At 46.0% G+C, this 25,121-nt stretch overlaps 1 protein-coding gene across 4 annotated transcripts in view; it reads left to right on the top strand.

The window, feature by feature from the left end:
* AHI1 (Abelson helper integration site 1) overlaps nucleotides 1-25,121 on the top strand; it is a 300,707-nt gene that overhangs the window by 108,013 nt on the left and 167,573 nt on the right. For all 4 annotated transcript variants that reach the window (XM_073575859.1, XM_073575862.1, XM_073575861.1 and 1 more), the window contains 2 exons: nucleotides 3,555-3,695; nucleotides 7,192-7,340. In XM_073575859.1, coding sequence (XP_073431960.1) covers nucleotides 3,555-3,695; nucleotides 7,192-7,340 — 290 coding nt within the window. The remainder of the gene's footprint in view (nucleotides 1-3,554; nucleotides 3,696-7,191; nucleotides 7,341-25,121) is intronic.

Genomic DNA, 25,121 nt, shown 5'->3' with positions numbered 1-25,121 from the left:
CCAACCAGGACAGGGATCGTCAAGTCTCATATAGAGCAAACCTGTTGGGGAGGATGTGTATTCACCAGCCCACTTCAAGGGGACCCAGGTCCCAGAGGTCCTCAGTCAAATGACTCGAGGCATTTGTCAGGCGACATCAGCAAGGTAGGCGATCGCCTACTCTGGTTTCGCCACGTCTGGCTCACCGTCGCACACGACACATGGGTAAGAGAGCTGGTGTCCTCGGGGTACAGGATGAAATTTGTCAGGTACCCCCCAAGATGGATTTTCTTTCCCTTCCTCCCAGGGTGGAGACCCGGGCAAGGGCTTTACTAAAGGCCATCGAATTGCTCCAGCACAATAGTCATTATTCCCGTACCAGAAAACGAGAAAGCTCAGGGCTTCTATTCCAACCTGTTCATGTTCCCCAAGAAAGGATGAGACTGTCGGGCCCATTTTAGATCTGAAGCTCCTGAACAGAATTATCAGGATCAGACATTTTCGGATGGAATCTCTCCATTCAGTCATATCTGCAATGGGGCAGGGAGAATATTAGGCCTCTATCGATATCCATGACGCCTACCTACATATCCCCATTTTCCCTCCGCATTAAAGATATCTACGCTTTGCCATCAAAGGTCTACACTTCCAGTTCGCAGCACTGCCCTTCGGGCTAGCGACCGACCCCAGAGTGTTCACAAAGGTCATGGCGGTCGCCATGGCCATCCTGCACTCCCGGGACATAGTCGTCTTACCTTACCTAGACGACCTCTTGGTCAAGGGCCCTTCATTTTGGGCGTGCGAGGAGAATGTCAACATCACGCTAGATACTCTTTCCCGCTTAGGGTGGTTGGTCAACCTGAAGAAATCTTCCCTTGACCCAGTCCAGAGGATTTCCTTCTTAAGAATAATCTTCGACACCTCCCGAGGGTTGGTAATTATCCCTCGAGACAAGGCCCTAGGTCTCCGGCAGGGAGTCCGGACACTTTGCCATCCAGTCCCTCATACCATCCGTTTCTGCATGAGGATCCTAGGGAGAATGGTGGCAGCAATGGAAGCGATTCCGTTCGCCCAGCTCCATCTTCGCCCCTTGCAGCACGCCCTCTTATCATCCTGCGACAAGAACCCATTCACGCTCGATTACTGGTGCCAGTTGTCCACGCAGGTCAGACAGGCACTCGGGTGGTGGACAATCAGGTCCTCTCTTCAGGGGAAACCTTTTCCCCGAGACCATTGGCTGGTGGTCACAACCGACGCCAGCCTCCTCGGCTGGGGAGCGGTTTTTCGCCATCACACGACCCAGGGATGGTGGTCGCCGCAGGAGGCACTCCTCCCGATCAACTTGTTAGATACGAGTGATCCGGCTGGCTCTGCAACATTTTCATCATCTTCTAGCAGGCCGCCCCGTCTGGATTCAATCAGACAACGCCACGGCGGTGGCTTACATAAATCATCAGGGTGGCAGCGGCAGCAGAGCAACCATGCGCAAGATGGGGCACGTTCTTCACTGGGTCGAGAGGAACCACTCAGTGATATCGGCAGTCCACATCCCGGGCGTAGAGAATTGGGTGGCAGACTTCCTCAGCCGGCAGGGTCTTGTGTCCGGGGAATGGTCACTACACCTCGAGTTCTTCTGTCAAATTTGCCAACGGTGGGGAACTCCGGATGTGGACCTAAAGGCCTCCAGGGTGAACACCAAGGTGCCCGCATTTGCCGCTCGGTCCCGGGACCCACAGGTGATCGCCGTGGATGCGTGGTTCTGCCATGGAGCCAGTTTCGCCTCCCATACCTATTTCCCCCACTGCCACTGCTTCCGAGAGTCATCAAGAAGATCAAGGCAGAAGGGGTTCCAGTGATTCTGCTGGCCCTGTCGGGCGTGGTACGCAGACCTAGTGCAGCTACTCGCCGACATTCCCTGGCGGCTGCCAAAATGCCCAGATCTGCATTCCCAGGGCCCGATCTTCCACCCAAACTCAGGGGCCCAGTGTTTGACGGCTTGGCCGTTGAATCTTGGATTCTGACCCAGGCGGGGTTTGGGCAGGAGGTGGTTGCTACAATGGTTAGGGCCCGGAAGCCCGCCTCAGTACGAATTTACCACCACACCTGGAAGGTTTTCTTCTCATGGTGTCGGGACCACGGTTGTTCTCCGCTGAGATTCTCTGTTCCCAACATTTTGGCCTTTCTCCAGTCTGGCTTAGACTCAGGTTTGGCCCCAAGCTCCCTCAAGAGACAGATATCTGCTTTATCAATCCTGTACCAGCGCAGGATTGGTACCCGCTTTCAAGTAAAGACTTTCATCCAGGGAGTCTCCCACTTGGTACCTCCCTATAAGGCGCCCATGGACGCCTGGGACCTAAAGCTGGCCCTAGGTGTTCTGCAGGAAGCTCCATTCGAACCGCTATAGCATGTCTCCTTGTCGTACCTTTCCTGGAAGATGGTATTGCTCGTAGCTATAACCTCAATCAGGCTGGTCTCGGAGCTGGCAGCTCTATCTTGTCGAGACCCGTTTCTGATTTTCCACAGGGATAAGGTGGTTCTCAGACCTGCTCCTCCTTTTCTGCCAAAGGTCGTTTCCTCGTTTCACATTAATGAGGATATTGTCTTGCCCTCTTTTTGTCCGGCACCGGTACACCGTGTGGAAAAGGCTCTTCATACGTTGGATCTGGTGAGAGCTCTCAGGAGGTACGTGTCACAGACTGCACCCTTTCGTCAGTCAGACGCGCTGTTCGTGCTCCCCAAGGGTCGCAGGAAGGGGCTCGCTGCCTCAAGATCGACCATAGCTAGGTGGATTCGTTTGACTATTCATGAGTCTTACCGCATCAGAGGCGCAGCAGTTCCAGCAGGGATCAGAGCACACTCTACTCAGGTAGTGGGTGCCTCTTGGGCTCTCTGGCACCAGGCATCGGCGCAACAAGTTTGCAAGGCGGCAACCTGGTCCAGCCTGCACACATTCCCCAAGAACTACAATATCCATACGCAGGCTTCAGCGGACACGAGCCTGGGTAGAAGGATTCTCCAAGCAGCTGTGGCACACCTTTAGACAGGAGGTGCATGTAGCTTAGATCGGTGAGTCAACTTCCCACCCAGGGACTGCTTTAGGACGTCCCACAGTCCTGTGTCCCCCAATGAGGCGAAAAAGAAACATGGATTTTTGTGATAAACTCACCGTAAAATCCTTTTCTCCGAGACGCTCATTGGGGGACACAGCACCCACCCTTTTAGCCAATTGGCTCTTGTTTATTTTATTTATTAATATGTATTTATAATACTTGGTGGGTTTTCTAGACATGTTACCTGCATTAAGGTTTGATTTTGTCTTATTTTTGATCTCCTACTGCTTTTCGCACCAAACTGGTTTCCGCCCGCAATCGGGGCGAGGGTGTATACGGCGGGGGAGCTAACCTCTTTTTTTTTTTTTCACTTGGTGTAAGCCTCCAGGCGGCAGTAGCAAACACCCACAGTCCTGTGTCCCCCAATGAGCGTCTCGGAAAAAAAGATTTTACGGTGAGTTTATCACAAAAATCCTTGTTCTGCTTATAAAGATCATTAACGGTTTAATTTTTTTTCTATTATAGGAGATCAGGTAGCAAAGTATACCAAACTTTCATATACAGCCCCACTTCGAGATGTTGCCTTTCACCCTCATGAACACATGGTGGCATTTTGTGCCTTTGGACCAAGCCAGCCAATTATTGTATATATTTATGATTACAAGGGTGAGCATGATTACTGGCGAAGTGTTGTTTCTGCACCTCTCTTCACAGCCCATTGGCATACTCCTTGCCGCGCTCGCCTTTCACCTGGAGCGTGATCTACTGCTAAATGTGCATCACTGCCTTCTGTTTGCTCTCTAATCCTCGCGTTTGAGTGGTTCACACAGTCTGTCCAAGTGTTTACATTGTCTGAAGAAGGTCCGGATAGTGACCGAAACGTTACAAACACAAATAATTGAATGTAAACCTTGTAGACTGTTGAATTGTGAATAAAAATAGATTACTTTTTCGCATCTGGGAGTGCCGGATATTTTCCTTTGCATTAAATGAAAGGAAGCCTAATACCTGAGAATTGCATCTAATGTGTATGGGGACCTCTCCATTCTCCCCCAATGACTCAAATGTCAGGAAATGAAGGATTGGTCAGTTGGATGTCAATATGCCCAATACTTATATATAGGTTCTCATTGTAGATAAGCTGCCACCAGAGGTGTGGGGCTGCAGTTTATTCCTTTTCCATATGAACAGCACATACATGCTCAGCTAAACCCAACTTGCATGTGTATAAATGAGTTGGAACGGAAGGAATAGTATAGGTTCCAAAAGCTGTGCACCGAATCATAAAAAGGAACAATCTTGCCATGAATGTGGTGTTCTTTTGAAAGGTCATCCAGTTTGCTGATCTTCAGTGAAGAAAAAAGGTGAAGGGGGCGGCACCATTTCATCCAGCTCCACATTACCCCAGTACAGAATCCAAGGGACCAGTCTACAGAAAGACACTCCCAACATGTTTCATCAAGCAAATCATCACAGGAGATAATTATCAGGGAAACCGGCCAACGTGGCTGGGCGTATCAAATACCGCATAAACTCTAGTATAGGCTAACATATCAAAACTACCTGGCCCACTGGGTTTCACACCCTAGAAATACACAGTGGCGCCCTCTACTCCACAAAATCTTTAGAAGTCCCTATTCGAAAGGAAGTATCTGTATGTAAGAACCTCATTGAGTCTAAGGGGTGCATGGTGGGTTTTTAGACGAAAAGTATACTTGGTTTCATACTGTAAAATTCGTCGATTCCAATTGCCTCCCCTCCTAGGAAAATATACTTTGTCAATCCCCATAAATCTGAGATTAGAGATGTTGCCATCATTTGGGTATTGATATGCCTTGCTAAGGGTGTGCCGTTCTTGTTTGCAATGTCCTGAAGATGTTCACCAATCTTCCTCCTGAGTTCCCTGTGTCTTCAAGGCCACAGTGGCAGGTCGCTCTATAAATTACACCTTTAGTGCTGCAGTAGATGAAAGAAAAGAATCTGTATTACTCACCTGTTACTTGACTAGTGAATGTGCTCCCTGATGTCATGATAGGGCATGCTACACAGCCTCTGCACTTGAAACAACCCCTAATGTTGGAAGATCACCAAGTCATCTGTGTAGGAGGGACAAAATGGCTATGTACAAGTCTGTCTCCTATGGATTTCCCCTTCTTGTCCTTGATAAGGGGGCGTAGACCAACCATCTGGCCAATGTTCCCATCCATTTTTTAGGGTACTGTCACATTTAGTGATGCACCAGCGATCACAACCACGATACGACCCGGTCAGGGTCGCTGGTGCATCACTAAATGGTCGCTAGTGAGCTGCCAAACAGGTAGATCTCACCAGCGATGCAGCAGCGGTTGGCGGTCGTTACTTACCTGTCAGACGCGGCGATGAAGACGTCCTCCCGCCCGCATTCACGCGTCGCCCAGGACGTTCTCTCGCGATCAGCGATAGCCAGCGGGGGAGCCGGTCGGCGGTAAGTATCACACTTAGCAATATCGCTAGCAATATCGCTGCTGAGTCACAAAATCGGTGACGCTTAAGCGATATCGCTAGCGATCTCGCTTAGTGTGACGGGGCCTTTAAGCCCCCGTTACACACACTGCGATATCGCTAGCAATATCGCTGTAAAGTCACCGATTTTGTGACGTTATAGCGATATTGCTTGCGATATCGCTGCATGTGATACTTACCTCCGACCGGCTCCCCCGCTGGTTATCGCTGATCGCGTAAGAAGCTCCTGGACCTTTCCGAGCGACGCGTGGAGCCGGGCGGGAGGACGCAGGATCGCCGCGTCTGACAGGTAAGTAGCGACCCCCGTCCCCAGCGATGTCGCTAGTGAGATCTGCCTGTGTGGCAGCTCACTAGCGACCACCTAGCGATGCACCAGCGATCCTGACCGCGTCATATCGCTAGTCGGGATCGCTGGTGCATCGCTAGGTGTAACGGTACCCTTAGATTTAAAGGTTATATTTTATTGATCTCTACCCTTGCTGATAAACTCTCATATCTAAACTTAGCTGTTGATGTCTTCGAATCCTGCCATTCCTATCCTTGTTAGTTAAAGTATTCCTGTGTCATAGATCAAAATACTGAACCAAAGCAATACATATATATCAACCAAATATTTTATTGTATGAACAATTTAGTTGTAAATAATGATGTATATGTGCAAGTTTAGGAATGGCTGACCTTTCGGAGTAAATGGTGAACCCAATTGAGAAATTAACAAACATAGGGCAAGGAAAGTGTACAAATAAAATGTGAAACGAGAAAATATATATTAAAACACTTTTATTAGAGATACATGGTGAAGTGGTGGCATTACTAACAAGGGGTGGCTATACATACAGACAGCAAAAAATATATATCATAGTATCATAGGAGTCATATAGTATAAATAAGTTATTTAAAAGGGGAAGTTGAGTAGATAAAATAGCCAGGTAATAAATATACACAGGGAAGTGTATATTATGACATCAAAGTGGACTAGTAAAGGGCACAAATCAAGATATCCAAGAACAAAGTGCTAAAGTTTAAATAAAGTGGTAACAGCACAGGGATTAGGTAAGTGTGGAAAGCCTGGAGAGTCATGGTAGGAATAATTGCACATGTAAACAGGCTAGATACGCAAGTAAAATGGCAACATGGTACCCATGGCTTTAGCCTAAACTTGAAAACAACATTGATAAGCCAATATCATAGAATAGATAGGCGATATTACCTGGTAGGCTGTGGGTGTGCGGCACCCATCCCGACGCGTGTTTCGGACAACATCCTTCGTTAGGGGGTGATTCCTGTGGCACTCGACCCATTATGAGTAAATCGACCACAACCTGAAGGTGGTCCAGAGTGATGGCGGGAGGATGATGGCATAGATAGGAGCATTCTCCTAATAACCGCATAAAAACTTGCTGTGAAACTTACACTTATAAATTATCCACGATCATAGAGTACATCAAGGAAATCCTTGGTAACCGCTTAATATGCAAAGCAAAAATATGTTATATGAGTGTGTCCCATGCAAAGTTGTGATAACTTTTCCTTATTTAGAAAATCAATATATCATGGAAATTAAGCCAAACTATTGCATAAGACTGTATAAGTACATATGATGTAGTGTCTTCTTAGAGATTCTGGTATATTTCTTTGTCTTTTTTTTTCTTTAATTTAGTTGCAAAGCTTGAAGCTGAATCAGTGCAGGCAACCAGTGATGTAAATGGACAAAGTCATTCAGATGCTCTCACGTTTCAAGATTGTGTAATTGCTGCAAAGTCCTCTATGCGAATGATGAAAGTGAAGCAGAAATTGGATTCTGTTTTGGTATGTTCATTACTTTCTCTCATTTGGTTTTATTTTTAGCTTTCTGTTTTTACACCTATTTGCTGTCTTATTACTGAAAAAGAGAACCTGTAAGGTCATCCCATAGAATACATGTTCACACTATGCATACTGTACTTGTACAGTCAGTGTTAGGGTTCATGTACACAACCATATTTTCGGTTGGAGTTTGATCCAACAAATTATCAGCTTGCACGTAGACCAATGTCATTCTGTGGGGCTGTGCACATGTCCAATTTTTTGTCCTCGGACAGGGTGTGTCCAAGCAAAAAGTCACAGCATACACGATTTGCATCCATAAATCAGATCACACTTGGCCGTGCAAGTTGAAGGGTCCGTAAAAAATAATTGGACAGCACTTGCATGACAACCAATTGCAGTTCAGTTGTCAAGAACTAACAAAGTTGCACTCTGTGGCGCTATGGCACGCACACATGAAACATATGAAATTTAAATTGCATTACTGCTCTAGAAAATTAGAAGAAAAGAGAATACTTAACACATAAATTGGCTAATTCTTGTAATACCCAGCAGCCGCTATATGGCGATTATCTCTTTGCTGGGAACCTATCCTAATGTGAATCCTTTCCTAGGCTGTAGTCTACATTTATATTGATAGATAGGGTTCTGCTGTGATTAAAACGTGCCTGAAACTGATGGGTAGAGTGCTCGGTCATAGAGCCTATGTATACAAATATCAAAAGCCTCACTGTCTCTTCCAAACAGAAAACAGGTGTGTACAGGTGCAAACTAATTTAAGGGCAGCCATCTCCATATATTAACACAGTTGCACTCTGTAGTGCTATATCGTGCAAACATGAAATATATGAAATTGAATTTCTTGCTGCTCTAGAAAATAGGGAAAAAAACAGAATCCTTAGCCATAAATTGGCCAATTCATGTATACCCAGCAGCCGCAATTTTCTTTGCTGGGAACCTATTCTAATGTGAATTTTCTCCAAGGCTGAAGCCTACATTTATATGGGTAGGTCAGTCTTTTGTTATTTGTGTACACAGGCTCTCTCTGACTGAGCACTCCACCCATCCGCCTCTGACTCTTTTAAATAACAGCAGGATCCCATATAAATATAGTCTTCAGCCTAGGAGAGGTTTCACATTAGGATAGGGTCCCAACAAAGAGAATCACCTTATTGTGGCTGCTGGGTATACATGAATTGGCCAGTTTATGTGCTAAGTATTCTAATTTTTATCTATTTTTTGAGCATTAATGCAATTCGAATTTCATATTTGCATGCTATAGCACCACAGAGTACAAATTTATTTGTTGGTTACCTATGGCGATGGCTACTCTTAGTTTGCACCTGTACACATCTGTTTTTTGTTTGGAAGTGATGATCAGGCTTTTGTCAGTTGTCAAGAACTGATAGAATGGAGAAGATGAAGATGGAGATTTTTTTTCCCATCTCTTCCACATCCAAGAAAATTGTTTCACACTATGATCAAACTCTGATTAGTGTGGATTAACATAATCTGACCGATTTTTCTCATATGAAAGAAAATACTTTTGTGTGACCCTAGCCTTACTGTAGGAGGATGTCATGTCTTAAGCTAAATCTTAACCAAATTTATCAAGCATAAGATTTATGTCCGGATCATTATATGCGGAGTTCTGTTCAGGTGCATTAAAAAATCATGCCCCTGTGGTCATATCCATGAATTATTGTTTTTTGTGAGACAAAAATACCATTTGATGCCTCTAACAGATGATATCCATCAAAAATAGGCTCTCATGTTACAAAAAACTTTATATTTTTAACGTATACATTTTTTGCTGGATGGCATATTTTTTATGTAATTGTTTTCATGACAAATTGTATATTTCATTTTAGGAAAGTTGAAGGCTAGACATCTGTAATGTACTAGGGTGCATATTGCAGTGACACCTTGACTATTAACAGGTGTTTATGTTGGGATGGGTATCTAATAGTGCTTAGCAAAGGTGCTCGGATAAGGTGTTGTCAGAGCATGCTCGGTTTTAACAGAGTGACTTCGGCATTCTCGAAAAATATGTTTAGAGTCCCCGCACCAGCATGTCTCGGAGCTGGTCGACAGCTGCAACACATGCAGGGATTACCTAAGAAACAGGGTAATCCGTGCATGTGTTGTGGCTGTCAAACAGCTGCAAGACATGCAGGTGCGGGGACTCTAACCTATTTTTCGAACACGCCGATGTCCCTCAACACCCAAGCATGCTCAGATAACTCCTTACCTGAGCACGTTGGTTCATCACTAGTACCTAACTGAAATTCTAAGATAAATGTGTCTATCACCAGGAAATTCTCCTTAGAAAAGGCATCCCAGGAGAATGTTGGAACTGTCAGATCAGCATTTATGTGCAGTTACAGCATTACATCATTGAACCCATTAAGTCCAATATGTGGGTATTTTTTTTTTTTTTCACTCCCTGTAGTTCACCCTATTGCTGCTTTATGGTTTCCATAAAAGGTTACCATATCATGGAAAATGGCAGCAATTTTACAGTTTGGGACATTCACGACTCACAATATTGTCAAAAATATCAAAGCTTTGTCCTGATCACACTGTAAGGCTCTGTTCACATGGTCAGTTGTCATTAACATTTAAATCCACAAGTCACAAATAAGCAATTTGTGCACGAGACTTCAGAATTCTCATTCACTTTGCTGGCATCAAGAAACCCTTCTGCTTTTGTGACCAATTTACAGTTAATAAAAAAATGCAGCAAAAACAGCCTTACAGTACCAGCAAAAGCTATGAGATGACCAAGATCTCATGCACACTCTGCTTTTTTGTTTTTTTTCCTGACTGAATTTGAGATCTGCAGAATTTTTTCAATCTGTAGCATGTCAGTTCAGCAATTTTTTTTTCACCAATAGAAAGCAATGAGAGAGCAAAAACCTTGCAAAAGATGCATCAAACAGCATTTGTTGCTACATTTCTTTGGAGAATAAAGCTAACTTTATTAAACATCTACAGTAGACAAATAAAATGTGTTATCCATAGCAAAATACAGCAGAAAAAAACCTCAAAAACATAGCCTAACTTTTTATTTTTGGTTAGATGATCCCAAAACAGATTTAATAATGGAAATAATAATAACTACTGGACATGTGAACCACTGAGCCTTTACCATAACCTTCATTTCTCTTCCTTAAGCCTCACCTCCATAGACGTCGGATTACTTTCGGCTTAACCTGCTGATATAGACAGGCCCAGCCAACTGTCTAAAGGTACTGTCACACTTAGCGATGTACCAGCGATCCCGACCAGCGATATGACGCGGTCAGGATCGCTGGTGCATCTTTAAGTGGTCACTAGTGAGCTGCCACACAGACAGATCTCACCAGCGACATCGCTGGGGACGGGGGTCGCTGCTTACCTGTCACACTAGGCGATCCTGCGTCCTCCCGTCGTTCGTCTCTCCGCAGGAAGCTGACGACGAGAAACAGTCCTGGATGTTCTCGCGCGATCAGCGATAACCAGCGGGGGAGCGGGTCGTAGGAAAGTATCAGACATAGTGATGTCGCTAGCAATATCGCTATAACGTCACTAGTTATAGCGATATTGCTAGTGTGACAGTACCTTAATAGTATAAGGGACCAGGATGACTGATTATCTGGGATATTAAGGATCCACCTTGTCAGACTTCTGATTCTTCTTTTCTGTCTGAGATAAGCCGCCGCCATACTTGTCTGGCAATGGCTCTCTCATGAAGACCACAGAAGCGATGTTGTATGGTGGAGCCAGATGTATGGGAGAGACGGCCGGGTAGGCCATTGGCTGTATGGTGGGCTTTAGGTAGCGAGTGACATCTCACTATCCTGAAATAGTCATCATCCATTTCACCATGTAGAAAGGGAAAAGATAACCTCTCAAGTTAATAAAAAAAACCTTCTAACATCAATGCCACCTGTCCATTGTAAGTGATGTTTTCTTTTTCCATGTGATTTCTTTGTAGTTGCCCTAGAACAAAGCAATATTCTCAATCTTCCTGTATCTTTGGTTGTTTGTTTTAGCACTTAATTATAAAACAACAGTGATCATGCATTTGTAGTGTGAAGCCCTGCAGATCTGTTACATCATACCTGCTGCTGGCTATCCAGGTGGTTATCTTTAGTTTTACTCAATCTTCCTTCTAACCCAAGCTCTGAAAGAGATAATTCACGTTGACAACATCTCCTATGTGTAAGCGGCATACATATGTGAGTTAATTAGTTCTGATGCATGGAGTTACACTAGGACTGTTCAGCCCAAGGCATATTTATTCTTTTTGAAGTTTTTTTTTTTTTCCCTTTACTGTATCTCAGGACTACGTAAATGACATTAAAATGTTGGTGATGTGTGATCCTAATTGTTCATTTCGCCTCTAGTTACAGCATGGTGAGGCCTAGGCCTCTCTAGGTAGTAAAGCCTACACCAAAACAAATATGAAAAATATTGCTCAATATACGTTTTGTCTATGGAATCTAGTATAATATTAAATTAGGGAAAGAATTGTGCATGAGGATTGAGAATCTATCATACATCCTGACAATAATGGTTTCCCAATTGCACCCCATTAAAAATTGTGGGGTCCTTAAAATTTTTGGAAGAACTGTCCTTAACTGCTTTTCAAAAGTTACAGTAGTTTGTCAAACGGTTTAAGGGGAATCTATCACTCAGTTCAAGGGCAGCATGAATAAGAGTTAGGTTGCATGATTGCAGCCAAATATGCTTTATTCTGAAACGCTGTGGTGTTTTGGAAAACATATAGTTTTAAGAGCCGGCTGGGTGCCTTGGGGAGAGAGGAAATGAGTCCAATGTTGTCCTCAGCTGGATTCTTCCCACCACACTCCAGTTGATGGACAGGTCTTTCCTATGTGTTTACTTGGGAAAAGACCTGTCCATCACCTTCAAAGGGGCTGGGAGATCAAATCAGACTTTCATCTTTCCCTGTGGTCCCCGACCGCCCCTTCAGTCTGTTGTTTTTAACACTGACGTGTTTCAGAGACAACTACACCTGGTTACAGTCATGTAACCAGGCTCTGATTCATGCTGCTCGTAGTTTAAGCAGCATGAAGCAAGTGACAGGTTATCTTTAAGCAATAGTGGCTAGTAAAGCTTTGTTGAACTCCTGAATTATAAAATCAAAACTTATGACCCTCCATAACTAAACTGATCCTCGAACGCAGATATGAACGCTGCCTTAGATGTAGAACACCTTCTAAATATAGAAGGAAACCTAGCGTGTTAGTTTATAGGTTGAATTCAGTGGACTGGTTTCCTTTTTCAACCTTAATGTTTTATACTATGTTTTAACCCCTTACCAACATCCGCCATACATATACGTCGCAAGACTGTAGTTGGGCGTATGGTGCTGGTTCCTGGGGTGAGCTCGCCCCATACCCGCCAGATAATGGCTGTTTGTTAGGGCTCACTCACTACCATATTTTCAGCCTGTGTGCAATCTGAGGTTTGAGTCCCCTAGGAGCACTAATAAATTCAGTAAAAAGTAGCAAAAAAGGTCTCAAAAATATGGACAAAGAAAATAAAACATAAAAGTTCAAATCATCTACCTTCACCCCCCCGTTCAGGAAGGTCCAGGTTATCAAAATAATTAAAAATTTTTTTTTAAAAAACACTGATCGTTGAACTGAAAGAAAAAATTTAAATACGACAAAATTGCCTTTTATTTGGGGGGGGGGGGGGGGTGCTGCAGTACTGCAAAAAATTGCTGTAACAAGCAATCGGTTAATTATCCCAAAATGGTATCAATAATAACATTGTCTCGCCCTGCGAAAAAATAAGCCCTCACAAAGCTTTATTAACTAAAAAATGAAACTGTTATAGGTTTTGAAAAATGTGGAGCAATAAAAAAATTTTTTTTCACATTTCTGATTTTACTTAATTTTTTTTTTTAAAACCACTAAAATAAGAAAAAAACTGGACAAGACAGGTCATTTTTAACACAAAATGTGCTCTGTAAAGATAATTCCCAAAAACCAATCTCAGAATTGCGTTTTTGTTTTTTTTTAGCAGTTTCACCGCACTTGGAATTTATTATTATTTTCCAGTGCACTATGTGATCAAATAAATGGTGTCATTCAAAAGTAAGATTTGGCACTCAAAAAATCAAACCCTTAAATGTGTACGTAGACAGAAAGATGAAATGGCACAGCAGATTGCACTATTCCATGTGGCAGTCCTTTACCTTCAGAGAGATAAATGAGGACCTATGGAGAAATTTGATGTATGTGCAAGGAACTGAAGCCAAAGCTATTTCCCTTATATTTTACATATATTAATCCTTTTCAATAATAATTATTGCATATGCTCAGCCTCTCAGCATAGGGTTTATATGCTCCATGATGGGAAAAGGAAATGACCAGCATTCCTGTAAGCAATTATAAAAAATTTAAAACACATTGGTATTAAATATTTTTTCTTCTCGCACCCATCCCATTTTGGAGTGAAATCGCAAATTCTGGCAGTGAAAAAAAAACCCTGTAATTTGCACTGCTTCGAGTGTCATCTGATAAAAAACAGCGCTCGTCCGATTTATACAATGGTGAGAGCGTCCCTGATTATGCTAATCACATTCTGATCAGAGTGTAATCCGATTTTCTTGGCAGGTGGAGACCGTGTTTTTTTTTTTTTTTACACATCTTTAAAATTTGTCCTTGCAAATTGGACCGCACTTGAATATCATCCGAGTGTGGTTTTATTTTTCTCTTTCCCCCATGACGGCACCATGGAGAGAGAGAGGGATCCACCCTCAGGGACAGGAAACCTTCAGATGAAAAAGGCGGTACCTCTCTCCCATATCAGTTGGTTTCCTGTCCCTGACGGGGAACCTACAGCTAGATGAACACCCTAAGAAAACGGCCCAAGATTTAATGTTCAGTGGGCTAGAACAAAAAAAAGGAGGGCTTTTCTGATCAACGAGAAAATCTACTCCCTGATTAAACGAGAATGGAAAAAGCCAGGCAAGAAAGTCCTCCTAACACCCAAGAGAAAGTACCCCTTTGACGACCCAGCCTGCTCCCTATGGAGTAAAGCACCTAAATTAGACGTAGCTGTGGCAAAGCTTCTAAAAAAATTTGCCCTGCCCTTCGATGACATGGGCACCCTGAAGGACCCAATGGATAAAAAAGCAGGAACTTTTTTAAAAAATGCTTGGGAGGCGGCAGGAGATGGTCCAAAGCCAGCCATAGCAGCCACGTGCACGGCATGCGCCCTAATGGTCTGGCTGGATCACTTAGATTCCCAAATAAAGGAAAAAGTCCCAAGAGAAACAATGCAAAGATAAGTGTCTGTAATGAAGGGAGCAGCAGCTTTCCTGGCGGATGCGTCTGTAAAGTAGACTCAACTAGGTTGGCAGCTAGAGCAGCCTCCTCAAATGCCGCGAGACACGCCTTATGGCTGAAATGCTGGCCGGGATACCTGCAGACTAAAACCAAATTGTGCGCAATCCCGTGTGAGGGGGAATTTTTATTTGGGCCAACGCTAGACGATATCTTGGACAAGGCAGGGGACAAGAAAAAATCCTTTCCCAGGTTCCCTAGTCAGTCATACAAACGGCCTTTTCGGAACAGAAGATTTGTGCGACGAAGACCCCCAAAAGGGTACAAAGAAGGATGGGAGGATAAAAGAAATAGAAACAAAGGCTTTATGTTTAACAACCACCCCCCCCCCCCCGACAACAAAAAAGCCACAATGAAGGTGCTCCCTGGGTCAGGGGAAGATTGTCCTACTTCCTCCAGGCCTGGGAAAAAATATCTGCGAGTTCGTGGATACTGAGCATAATAAAGGAAGGTCTGAGGCTAAAATTCAATACCCTCCCAAACAATTCTTTCATGATAACGCCCCAAAAGACATCACATGAGCAGCTGGCTCTGCAACAAGAAATCGAGAATCTAAGGGAGAAGGAGGTATTACAAGAAGTCCCCTACCAGGACAGAGGCCAAGGCTTCTACTCCCCTCTCTTTCGCAGAAAGCCAGACGGAACGTACAGGGTGATCATAAATCTAAAAAGACTGAACAAGTTCCTGGAAGTTCAGCATTTCAAAATGGAGACAATAAAATCTTGTGTAAAAATGCTTCCCCCATCGTGCTTCATGGCCGTATTAGACTTGAGAGATGTATATTACCATGTGCCTATTCACAGAGACCACAGGAAATACCTCAGGGTGGCGGTGACGATCCAGGGGGAGATAAAACATTATCAGTTCAGAGCTCTGCCCTTCAGACTGGCTATTGCTCCAAGACTATTTACAAAGATTATGTCAGAAGTAATGGCCCACATACGAGAGCAAAACATCCTGATAGTCCCATACCTGGATGATCTCTTAGTAGTAGGCGTCACCTTTCACCACTGCAGACAACAATTGGACATGGTCATGAGATCCCTACTGAGTCTAGGATGGATGCTGAATTTGCCCAAATGCAGGCTTGTACCAAGTCAGGTACAGGTGTACTTGGGGACAATACTGGACTCAACCGAACAAAAATGTTTTCTTCCGCAGACGAAGATTCAAAACATGACACTAATGGTGTCACAAATGATGGCTTCCCCAGTCACTACCATGAGAAAAGCAATGTCTCTATTGGGGTCGATGACAGCCTGCATGCCAGCAGTCCAGTGGGCACAAAGCCACACTCGAGACTTACAGTGGGAAATATTAGACGCAGACGTTTCCCTACACGGGAATTTAGACAGGCAATTAGACATCTCACCAAACACAATACACTCCTTAACATGGTGGACAGATCCAGCCAATCTAGCCAAGGGGGTTCCTTGAGCGTTACCAGCAACAAAGATCCTAACTACGGACGCAAGTCCCTGGGGGTGGGGTGCACATCTAGGCAGCCAGGTGGCGCAAGAGCCCTGGACTCAGGAAAGAGTCAGCTTCCTCAAACATGAAGTAGCTGGCAGTAAAGCTAGCTCTTGTACATTTTTTGAATTCTCTTCGCTCACAACACACAAGGATCTTCTCAGACAACTGGGTAGTGGTAGCATATCTGTTAGGGACGGCGGAACGCACTAAATATTAAATAATAGTGCGTTCGCCGCCCAGGTTCCACCGTGGAGAGGTGTTAAACTGCTGCTATATAATGGCAGATGCGCTATATGGCGGTATAGCACACGCGGGTTATACGTCACCCGATGTGCTCTGGGCGTACTCTGTTGATTCACAGAGTCGCCTAAGGCATGAACATAAATGCCGAGCCTGTTGACCTCACAGGACTCAGCGGAGTGCACGCACGGTATGTGGTCACAGAACTGAGCCCAAGACTCAGGGCGATGTCCGTCTAGACCTACCGTGCGTGCGTCGTCGCCACCGCGGATGCCAACTAGTGCTGCTAAAGCAGCACGGCGACTGACCCAGCCGCAATGCGACAGTGCCCAAGAGGGGCGCACTGTCGGACGCTAGCACTGTGGAGGATGTGCCGTGTGGCCAGTAAATTGCCACTAGCTGGCACTGACTCTATAACTAGATCCCTATACGCACTCGTAATATCAGAGGGAGGGGAATCTTAATGAGTCATTTGCAGTCCATATATCCATCACCATTCACACAGTAGCAATTACAGTCTATACTAGCGCATGGCCGAGCGGCCATGCGGGCCTTTTATAGCCGTGCGCTTCCGGGACCTTCCAGATCTCTGAGATGGACCAATCAGATCAGAAGGACCTGAGCACATGACTCCCGATCTCCAATGGGAGATCGTCTCGTTAGCATGCCCAGTAGCGCGACGAGAGGACTTAGCCTCTGGAGTGGGTTGCTGGAGGACAGTCTGCGCTGCTATTCCTGACCCACAGGTGGCAGCAACAACCAGTCCTACAGAGCTGGTCTGAGCAGAGCGTCTGGAATGCCGAGATTGCTGTGCAGGCTCCTGAGCAGTCCGTGGAGAATGGGAGACCGCTGAATGCAAGGCTCTGGGTTCCTGCTGTGCAGCTGCAGGAACCCGATGCCTAACAATATCTAAACCACCAGGGGGCACCAGATCGCGAGCGCTGATGGAGGTAACAAACTCCATCTTTCACCTAGCAGAACACAATCTAGAATCCCTGACAGCCCTCCACATAAAAGGTTCAGAAAACCGAACAGCGGACTTCCTAAGCTGAACACGTCTAAAACAGGGGGAGTGGGAACTAGGTCAGTTAGTCTTCGACCAGATTGTGAAACTCTGGGGCCGGCCAAAAATAGACTTATTTGCGAACAGTCAGAACCGGAAATTAGAAACCTTCTGCTCGATCGATCCCCGGGGGGGGGCCCAGAAGCTCTAGATGCCTTCACGATACCCTGGGATTATCATCTGGCTTACGCTTTCCCACCAATATCTCACATCCCCTTAGTACTGAGGAAAATACGGGGGGGACAAAGCGACGGTAGTAGTAATAGCGCCCTTGTGGCCTCAGAGAATATGGTTCCCCTGGCTGAGAAGAATGTCCGTTACAGACCCCTGGGTTCTACCAGAAACTCCAGACCTTCTATCCCATGGACCAGTGTATCTCTCCCCACCCCCATATAAAAAACTTACACATGACAGCTTGGCTTTTGAGAGGGAACTGACCAACTCTCCCTTCGAACCCCTAGAGGAAGCTCCACTAAAAATATTGTCCCTTAAGACCTCCATCCTCATAGCCTTAACTTCGACCCTTCACATTAGTGATATGCAAGCTTTATCTGCCCACTCACCCTTCACCCAAATACTGGAGGATAGGGTAGTTCTCAAAACTGACCTGGCCTATCTCCCCAAGGTTCTACCACAGTCTCATAGGACCCGGAGATCTCTTTACCCTCCTTCTGTCCCAATCCCAAGAACAAAACAGAAGAGGTACTGCACACCTTAGATGTAAAAAGGTGCCTGGTCCAATACTTCTTAATCATAAGGGAGTTTAGGGAGGATAGGGCTCTGTTTGTCTGTTTTCAGGGTCCACAGAAGGGTCAAAAAGCATCGAAGGCCACACTGGCGAGATGGATAAGAGAGGCCATCACCCTATCCTACTCCTCTTGCGGGACGGCCATCCCAGAGGACGTAAGGGCCCATTCAACCAGGGCAGTGGCATCATCCTGGTCGGAGAAAGACAGCGCTTCAATAGACCAGATATGTAGAGCTGCCACTTGGTCTTCCCCCTCTACATTTATAAGCTGGTTTAAAATTGGATTCACTTTAGAATTACTTACTGAAAAATTTGTGATCCTGGCATCAACTTCAGTAGAAATTCCTCAAGACAAGGAAATGATGCTCAGTAGTGTGTGTGGCTTCCACGTGCCTGTTTGACCTCCCTACGACACCTGGGCATGCTCCTGATGAGTAGGCAGATGTTGTCATGATGGATCTCCTCCCAGAACTGTACTAAAGCATCCACCAACTCCTGGACAGTCATGATGTCCCAGGAGTGTTCAATCGGATTCAGGTCTGAGGAATGGGTTGGCCAGTCCATAGCTTCAATGCCTTCATCTTGCAGGAACTGCTGACCCACTCCAGCCACATGAGGTCTGGCATTGTCCTGCATTAGGAGGAACCCAGGGCCAACCGCACCAGCATATGGTCTCACAAAAAGGGTCTGAGGGTCTCATCTCAGTACCTAATGGCAGTCAGGCTACCTCTGGTGAGCACATGGAGGGCTGTGTGGCCCTCCAAAGAAATGCCACCCCACACCATTATTGACCCACTGCCAAACCGGTCATGCTGAAGGATGTTGCAGCAGATCGCTCTCCACAGCGTCTCCAGACTGTCATGTCTGTCACATGTGCTCAGTGTGAACCTACTTTCATCTGTGAAAAACACATGGCGCCAGTGGCGAATTTGTCAATTCTGGTGTTGTGTGGCAAATGCCAAGCATCCTGCACGGTGTTGAGCTGTGAGCACAACCCTCATCTGTGGACGTCGGGCACTCAGACCATCCTCATGGAGCCGTTTCTAACTGTTTGTCCAGATACATGCACATTTGTGGCCTGCTGGAGGTTTTTTTGCAGGGCTCTGGCAGTGCTCCTCCTGTTCCTCCTTGCACAAAGTCTGAGGTAGCGGTCCTGCTGCTGGGTTGCTGCCCTCCTACGGCCCGCTCCACGTCTCCTGGTGTACTGGCCTGTCTCTTGGTAGCACATCCAGCCTCTGGACACTACGCTGACAGACACAGCAAACCTACTTGCCACAACTCGCATTGATGTGCCATCCTGGATGAGCTGCACTACCTGAGCCACTTGTGTGGGTTGTAGAGTCCGTCTCATGCTACCACGAGTGTGAAAGTACAACCAACATAATATTTTTTGTTTATATGCTTTATTTTCTGGTTCAATTTTTTGGGCAAAATGTTATAATTTACTTAATAAATTCCCTACTTGATGAAGCAACTTTTTTTTTAGTCAAGTGCACTGCTATCTACTTACTAGCTATTTATATTAAAGGGGTTATCCAGGACTATTTCATTTCAGGCAGGTAGCTGCTAACTACCTGTGCCAGATGCCAATCTCTGCCGCCTCGGACCTGTTTGCTCCTGCCAGTGATTCAGCACCTTCCGCTAATATCATATTGACAGACCAGCTTCTCGGTTTTTCTCTGTGGACATCATGCTGATTGACACCCAGCTCCCTGCTGCCTAACTGCGGGCAGCCAGCTGTCAATCAGCATGACGTTGGTAGTCCCTCCCCTTCGACAGAGCAGTCCAGAAGAATAAGAGCTGCTGTGTTGACGTGGAGAAGCTGAATCACTGGCAGGAGTGGTCAGTGACTGTTCTGTGCTGGAACTAAAAAAAAAAAAAAAATAGTTCAGGACAACCTCTTTAGGGTGTGTGCACACGTTGCGGATTCTGCTGCGGATCCTCAGCGGGTTTGGCCCTGCTTATCCGCAGCAGTTTCTGCTGCGTTGTACAGTACCCTTTTAGTCTATGTAAATTGAAAAACGCAGTGCCCACGGTGCGGAATTTTCCGAGCGGATATGCTGCGGATTTAAATCCGCAGCATGTCATTACTTTGTGCGGATTCCGCAGCGGTTTGGCATCTGCTCCGTGACAGGTGTCAAACCGCAGGGGAAAACCGTAGGCTAATCCACAATAAATCCGCCGATAAACCGCAGGTCTTTTGACCTGCGGATTTACCTGCGGTTTTAGAAAAATCCGCAGCAGAATCCGCAACGTGTGCACTCACCCCTAATCCTCCTATTGTCACCATGCTATATTCATCAAAGAGGACCTTTCACTAATTTTTTACCTGCTAAACTGGCCACTTCATGATGAAGTGGATGAAGATTTGAATAAAATATGGTTTTTACCTATTCTATAATTTTTAAACACTGTATTTCGGTGATTCCTTTGTATCCCCGTTCATACTGCACCCACACACACAAATTATACACCATTTGAAAGGCAAACTTGCCCCCTTCAGCAAGAAAATGGCCTAACAAACCACACATCCACGATTTGATCACAAAATACAGTTTAAACATTAATTTTCATAAACCTGCAGTAAAGAAAAATGGCCTGCAGGTGGCACCACAGTACCCCAAAGCACACTACCAACACTCTTGTAAACATGCACTGCTTTTTCACTATTTCGCCCCACACACACACGATACATCATTTGAAAGGTAAACAGCCAAACAGACCACATATTCACGATTTTAACACTAAATAAAGTTTAAACATTCATTTTCATAAACCTGCAGAAAGACACAATGACCTGCAGGTGGCACCTCAACCAGAAAACATTTTTTGGCCTCTACTTAGACAGATTGTTTTGCTATGTTCATCAGCTCATGAAATACATTTACATTTGACCAGCTTGCTTTTTCTGAAATTGCCTGCACCCCCGACGACTAATGTGCGAAAATTTTGAACGGGCCAAGCTAGTTTTTATCATTTCTTTTCTCCGTTGTATAGATATTAGCTTGGAAAGTTGATATATTAATTTCCACTATAACCAAGAGAAGAGATTATTGACTGGGGTTGTTTACTTTTTTCCCCTGCATGACGTTGCCCAATCATAGGCAGAGAGCAACATTTAGAGAAATAAAAGAAAATGCCCCCAGAGCAGGTCAGGACAGTCTCTGTATGATCTGCTAAGACTGATATTTTCTAGCATGGCAGCCTAGAGGTGAAGAATGGCACTGTATGGCATTTGTCATGGGTAAATGTATGCCTCATGAGCTTGTAAGGAAGAAGACGAGGCTGCAGGTACCTGTGCAATGACAGGTCTGGAACTGTCGAGGCTGCATCCAGTGTTGCTGCGGGGGGAAAGAATTGGGAACCGGACAGGTCCCATGACCTGGTGAGAGGGGCGTGGTGAGACCGGGGAGAGAGCAGGAAGCACGGGAAAAGAGCTCAGTTTCCCTCCGTCAGAGAGGGGAAGCAGGGGTGTACCGTGCTCCACAGCGAGAGAGAGTGTGGAGCCGCTCCCCGGGACATGTTACGTGAGGACCCCCGATAATCGGTGAGCGCGCAGAGGGTCGGGCGCTCAGCCTGACGGTGTATGGTGCTCGCATTGAGAAGCGAGTGCCAGGTGCAGGATCGTGAGGTGTTCCCCCTCCTTGGCAGGTGTGCAGCGGAGCACGCACTGGGCAGAGACTTCTACGGCACTTCCCACCTCGGCGTTACTAATTGATTGACTAGGGGCTCAATGGGCAAAACCGGTGACCGCCCGTTGCTGCCAGAAGCTGGACCAATTGTTGGCAAGTTGCGCCTGAGGACGCCTTTCCGGCCGCTGCCAGTATTACAACTCTCATCGGACTGCATGCGGTTAAGGACAGAGAAGTCACGATAAGTAAAGTGTTATGAATGAGTCACCGTAGGAGGCAAAAACAGAAATGCTAGCTAAGTCCAGAAAACCAGAGAGGTTGGCAGCTATCGGATTGCAGACCCCTGATCCTATCACAACAACTAACAGTAGCCGTGGGGGGTTCCTACGATGCCCTAGACCCCCTCGATCACAGCCGGAGAATTAAATAGGCCTAAAGAAAGAAAGGGGAAATCTAAACTGCCCCAGAGCAGACCCCAAAGCAATAGGCAGCCCCCAACATATAATGACGGTGAAGCAAGATGAAAACACTAACAGACAGAAAGATAGACTGAGCAAAGACGGGGCCCAAACTACCTAGATAGGAAAGGACAGGAAGGCTGCTGTCTGCAATCCGTGAAAAACCCTATGAAAATAAGAGCCAACAGACTGACAGCGAAAAAGGCCCTGAAGACGCTAGGCTTCAAAAAGCTATGTCAGTACTCAGGAATATTCTGAAGACAGAGCAACCGGCAAAAGGAGATTCAGCTCATCCCAGCAGGGAATGGCAGAATCCAGAAAAGCAAGGAAAACAAAAACAAAACATAAATGCAAACAGGCAAAGCAGAAAACTTAGCTTTAGGGAAGCAGGAATCAGACTGGTGTCCTAGAAGTCCACAGAGAAATCACCCGCAGGGCAGAAGGGCGTCGGCAGCCTTATATCCAATCAGTGACTCCACTCAGCCAGTCATCCTCATTAGACTCAGGTGCCTGATAATCAGACTCATTACCTTCCTTTACCAGAATAGGGAGTTCACCAGACCTCAGTGACGAAGGGGAAAATGAACTCACAACAGTAAAGTTTTAGTAATAAGACTGTTGTGTTATATCATAATTCTACTGTTAATTAACTATCATACTGCGAGGAGTTCACTATTGTTATAAATTAAACCGCACTGTGTTAGACCTTGTTCTGCATTCCCTGCGTTACTGCATCCATGTACCTGCTTACATTTGGCGTAGTCAGCAGGATGCAGACTACGAACGTAGAGGCAGAAGACCAATCTGTCATGAGTACCCCAAGATTCAGCTTGCTGCTGGGGGCCATGCACAGCAATCTCCCAAAATTCACGGGGAGTAATTTAATCCTGTGGGACTGGACTGAGCAGGTTAAAGGCATGCTGAGGATGCACCCTGTGTCTCGTGCTTTGCAAGCAGAGATTGCTGTGATGTGCCTGGATGGTGAAGCTAGATGTTCTGTAATGTTTCGCCCCCTCATGAACAGGACATTCTGAACAAGGTGTTACAGATTTTGGAAGAGATGCATGGGGATCCCACAAATATTGGGGAATTGTGGATGCAGTGGTTCTGTCGTGTTCAGAAAGAAGGGGAGTCAGTGACTCAATACATTAATGCGTTGCAAGAGGTGAACACGCATGTCGCTAAATGGGATGATGTGGAGGCAATAGGAGTTGGCCCCCCTGATGTGATTTTGAGGGATCAGTTTGTGGCGGGACTCAGGAGCGCGTCGCTTAAGAAAGCCTTGCGGGAGCGCCTGTGTGCCAAACCGTGTATGACCTTCCTAGAAATTGGGGCGGAAATGTGCGTGAGAGCAGGAGCAGGGGACAGCAGCCTTGGCAGGGATGGTCCGGAGCAATGAGGTACACTCCTCGCCCACGACTGAACCAGAATGGGCCCGAGAGATCCGTAAGGAAATACAGGAAATGCAGGAAGAGTGGTCGTACCTCAAAAGAGCCCCCATTGTAGTTCAGAATACGCCCAGAGACAGGGGTGACTCCGAGTATCGCTTGCTTGTTGAACATCGCCAGGGAATGCGACAAGCTCGTGCACAATGGAATCCGACTTTCAAGTGTAGGAATGCCGGACACTTTGCCTGTGGGTGTGCGAGACGGGGGCGGTCCCTACCTCGGCAGCCATTAAACTAGTGGGCTCCATGGCTTTGGGACGCCGCCCTGAGCCTGAGAGACCAAGGAGGAGAGAGAACAGTCCCGAAAGTTTGATTTCTATGAGCCCTATCATCTGGGCTGAAGTGGATGGGTGAGCCATCTGTTGCTTGATACTGGTTCACAAGTGAACACCTTGCCAGAAGCGTACTTTAGACATCATTTTCCAGAAGTGTCGTGGCCAGAGAGGGGCCCAGTGATCAGACTGACAGCAGCCAACCAGTTGCCCATCCCGGTCTCGGGTGGTCTGGATGAAGATTAAAGTGTGCGGAAAGGATGTAGGCCGAGTCTTGTTGGTCACGGGAGATTTTGGCAGCGGGCCTGCGATGACTCTCGGGATGAATGAACTGAAAGAAATCGGAACTCTCCTGATCAGTGAGCCACAAGAGGCCTTCCTTGACCGTTAAACCCCGCAAACCTCCCCCAGAGAAAGGTATTTCAGCAACTCATACGGGCTGCCCAGGCCCAGGAAATGTCAATCGAAGGGAACGTTCTGGGAAAGGTGATGGTTCCTGCAGCTGCTAAACTCATTCAACCATCTGGTCAGACTGTGCTCATGTTGACAGTATGAGCCTGTATGCCTTTCGAGGGGGTGAAAGTGCAGATAGAGCTAACATTGGTGGATCAGTTACCCCCAGTACTCCTCGTCACTTGGACATTAGCCACAGTCCATGATGGTAACATTGTGGTGCAGTGCGTCAACCTGGGAGAAGATAATCTTACCCTCCCACCTAAGTGTGAAGTGGCCCAGGTGCTAGGAATGCTGGAAGAGTTGGGATAAACCAGAGGCCATACAGCTGGCAGTAATGCAAGGAGAGCCATGGACCTTAGCTGTTACAATGGCACCGGAGCATCCCCTTGGAAATATGAAGGAGGGTCATCGAATCTTGGAGCAAGTGCTGGCCGAATTGACTGGACTCTCGCCGCAACAGGTGGAAGCTGTACTAGAGCGCTACCAAGTGGTCTTTGCTCGCCATGAAGATGACTTCGGGTGCACCCAGGCTATCGCTCATGAGATCCCCACTGGAAATGCTGCGCCAGTCCGGGAAAGATCAACAGATACCGCCTCAGATGTACAAGGAAGTGAAGGAAATGCTGGCTCA

Source organism: Dendrobates tinctorius, unplaced genomic scaffold (genome assembly GCF_039654945.1).
Source record: "Dendrobates tinctorius isolate UK_male_01 unplaced genomic scaffold, ASM3965494v1 ptg000046l, whole genome shotgun sequence".
Taxonomy (NCBI): Eukaryota; Metazoa; Chordata; class Amphibia; order Anura; family Dendrobatidae; genus Dendrobates; species Dendrobates tinctorius.
Note: the sequence above shows the minus strand (reverse complement) of the source record. Positions and strands in the feature narration are given on the sequence as shown.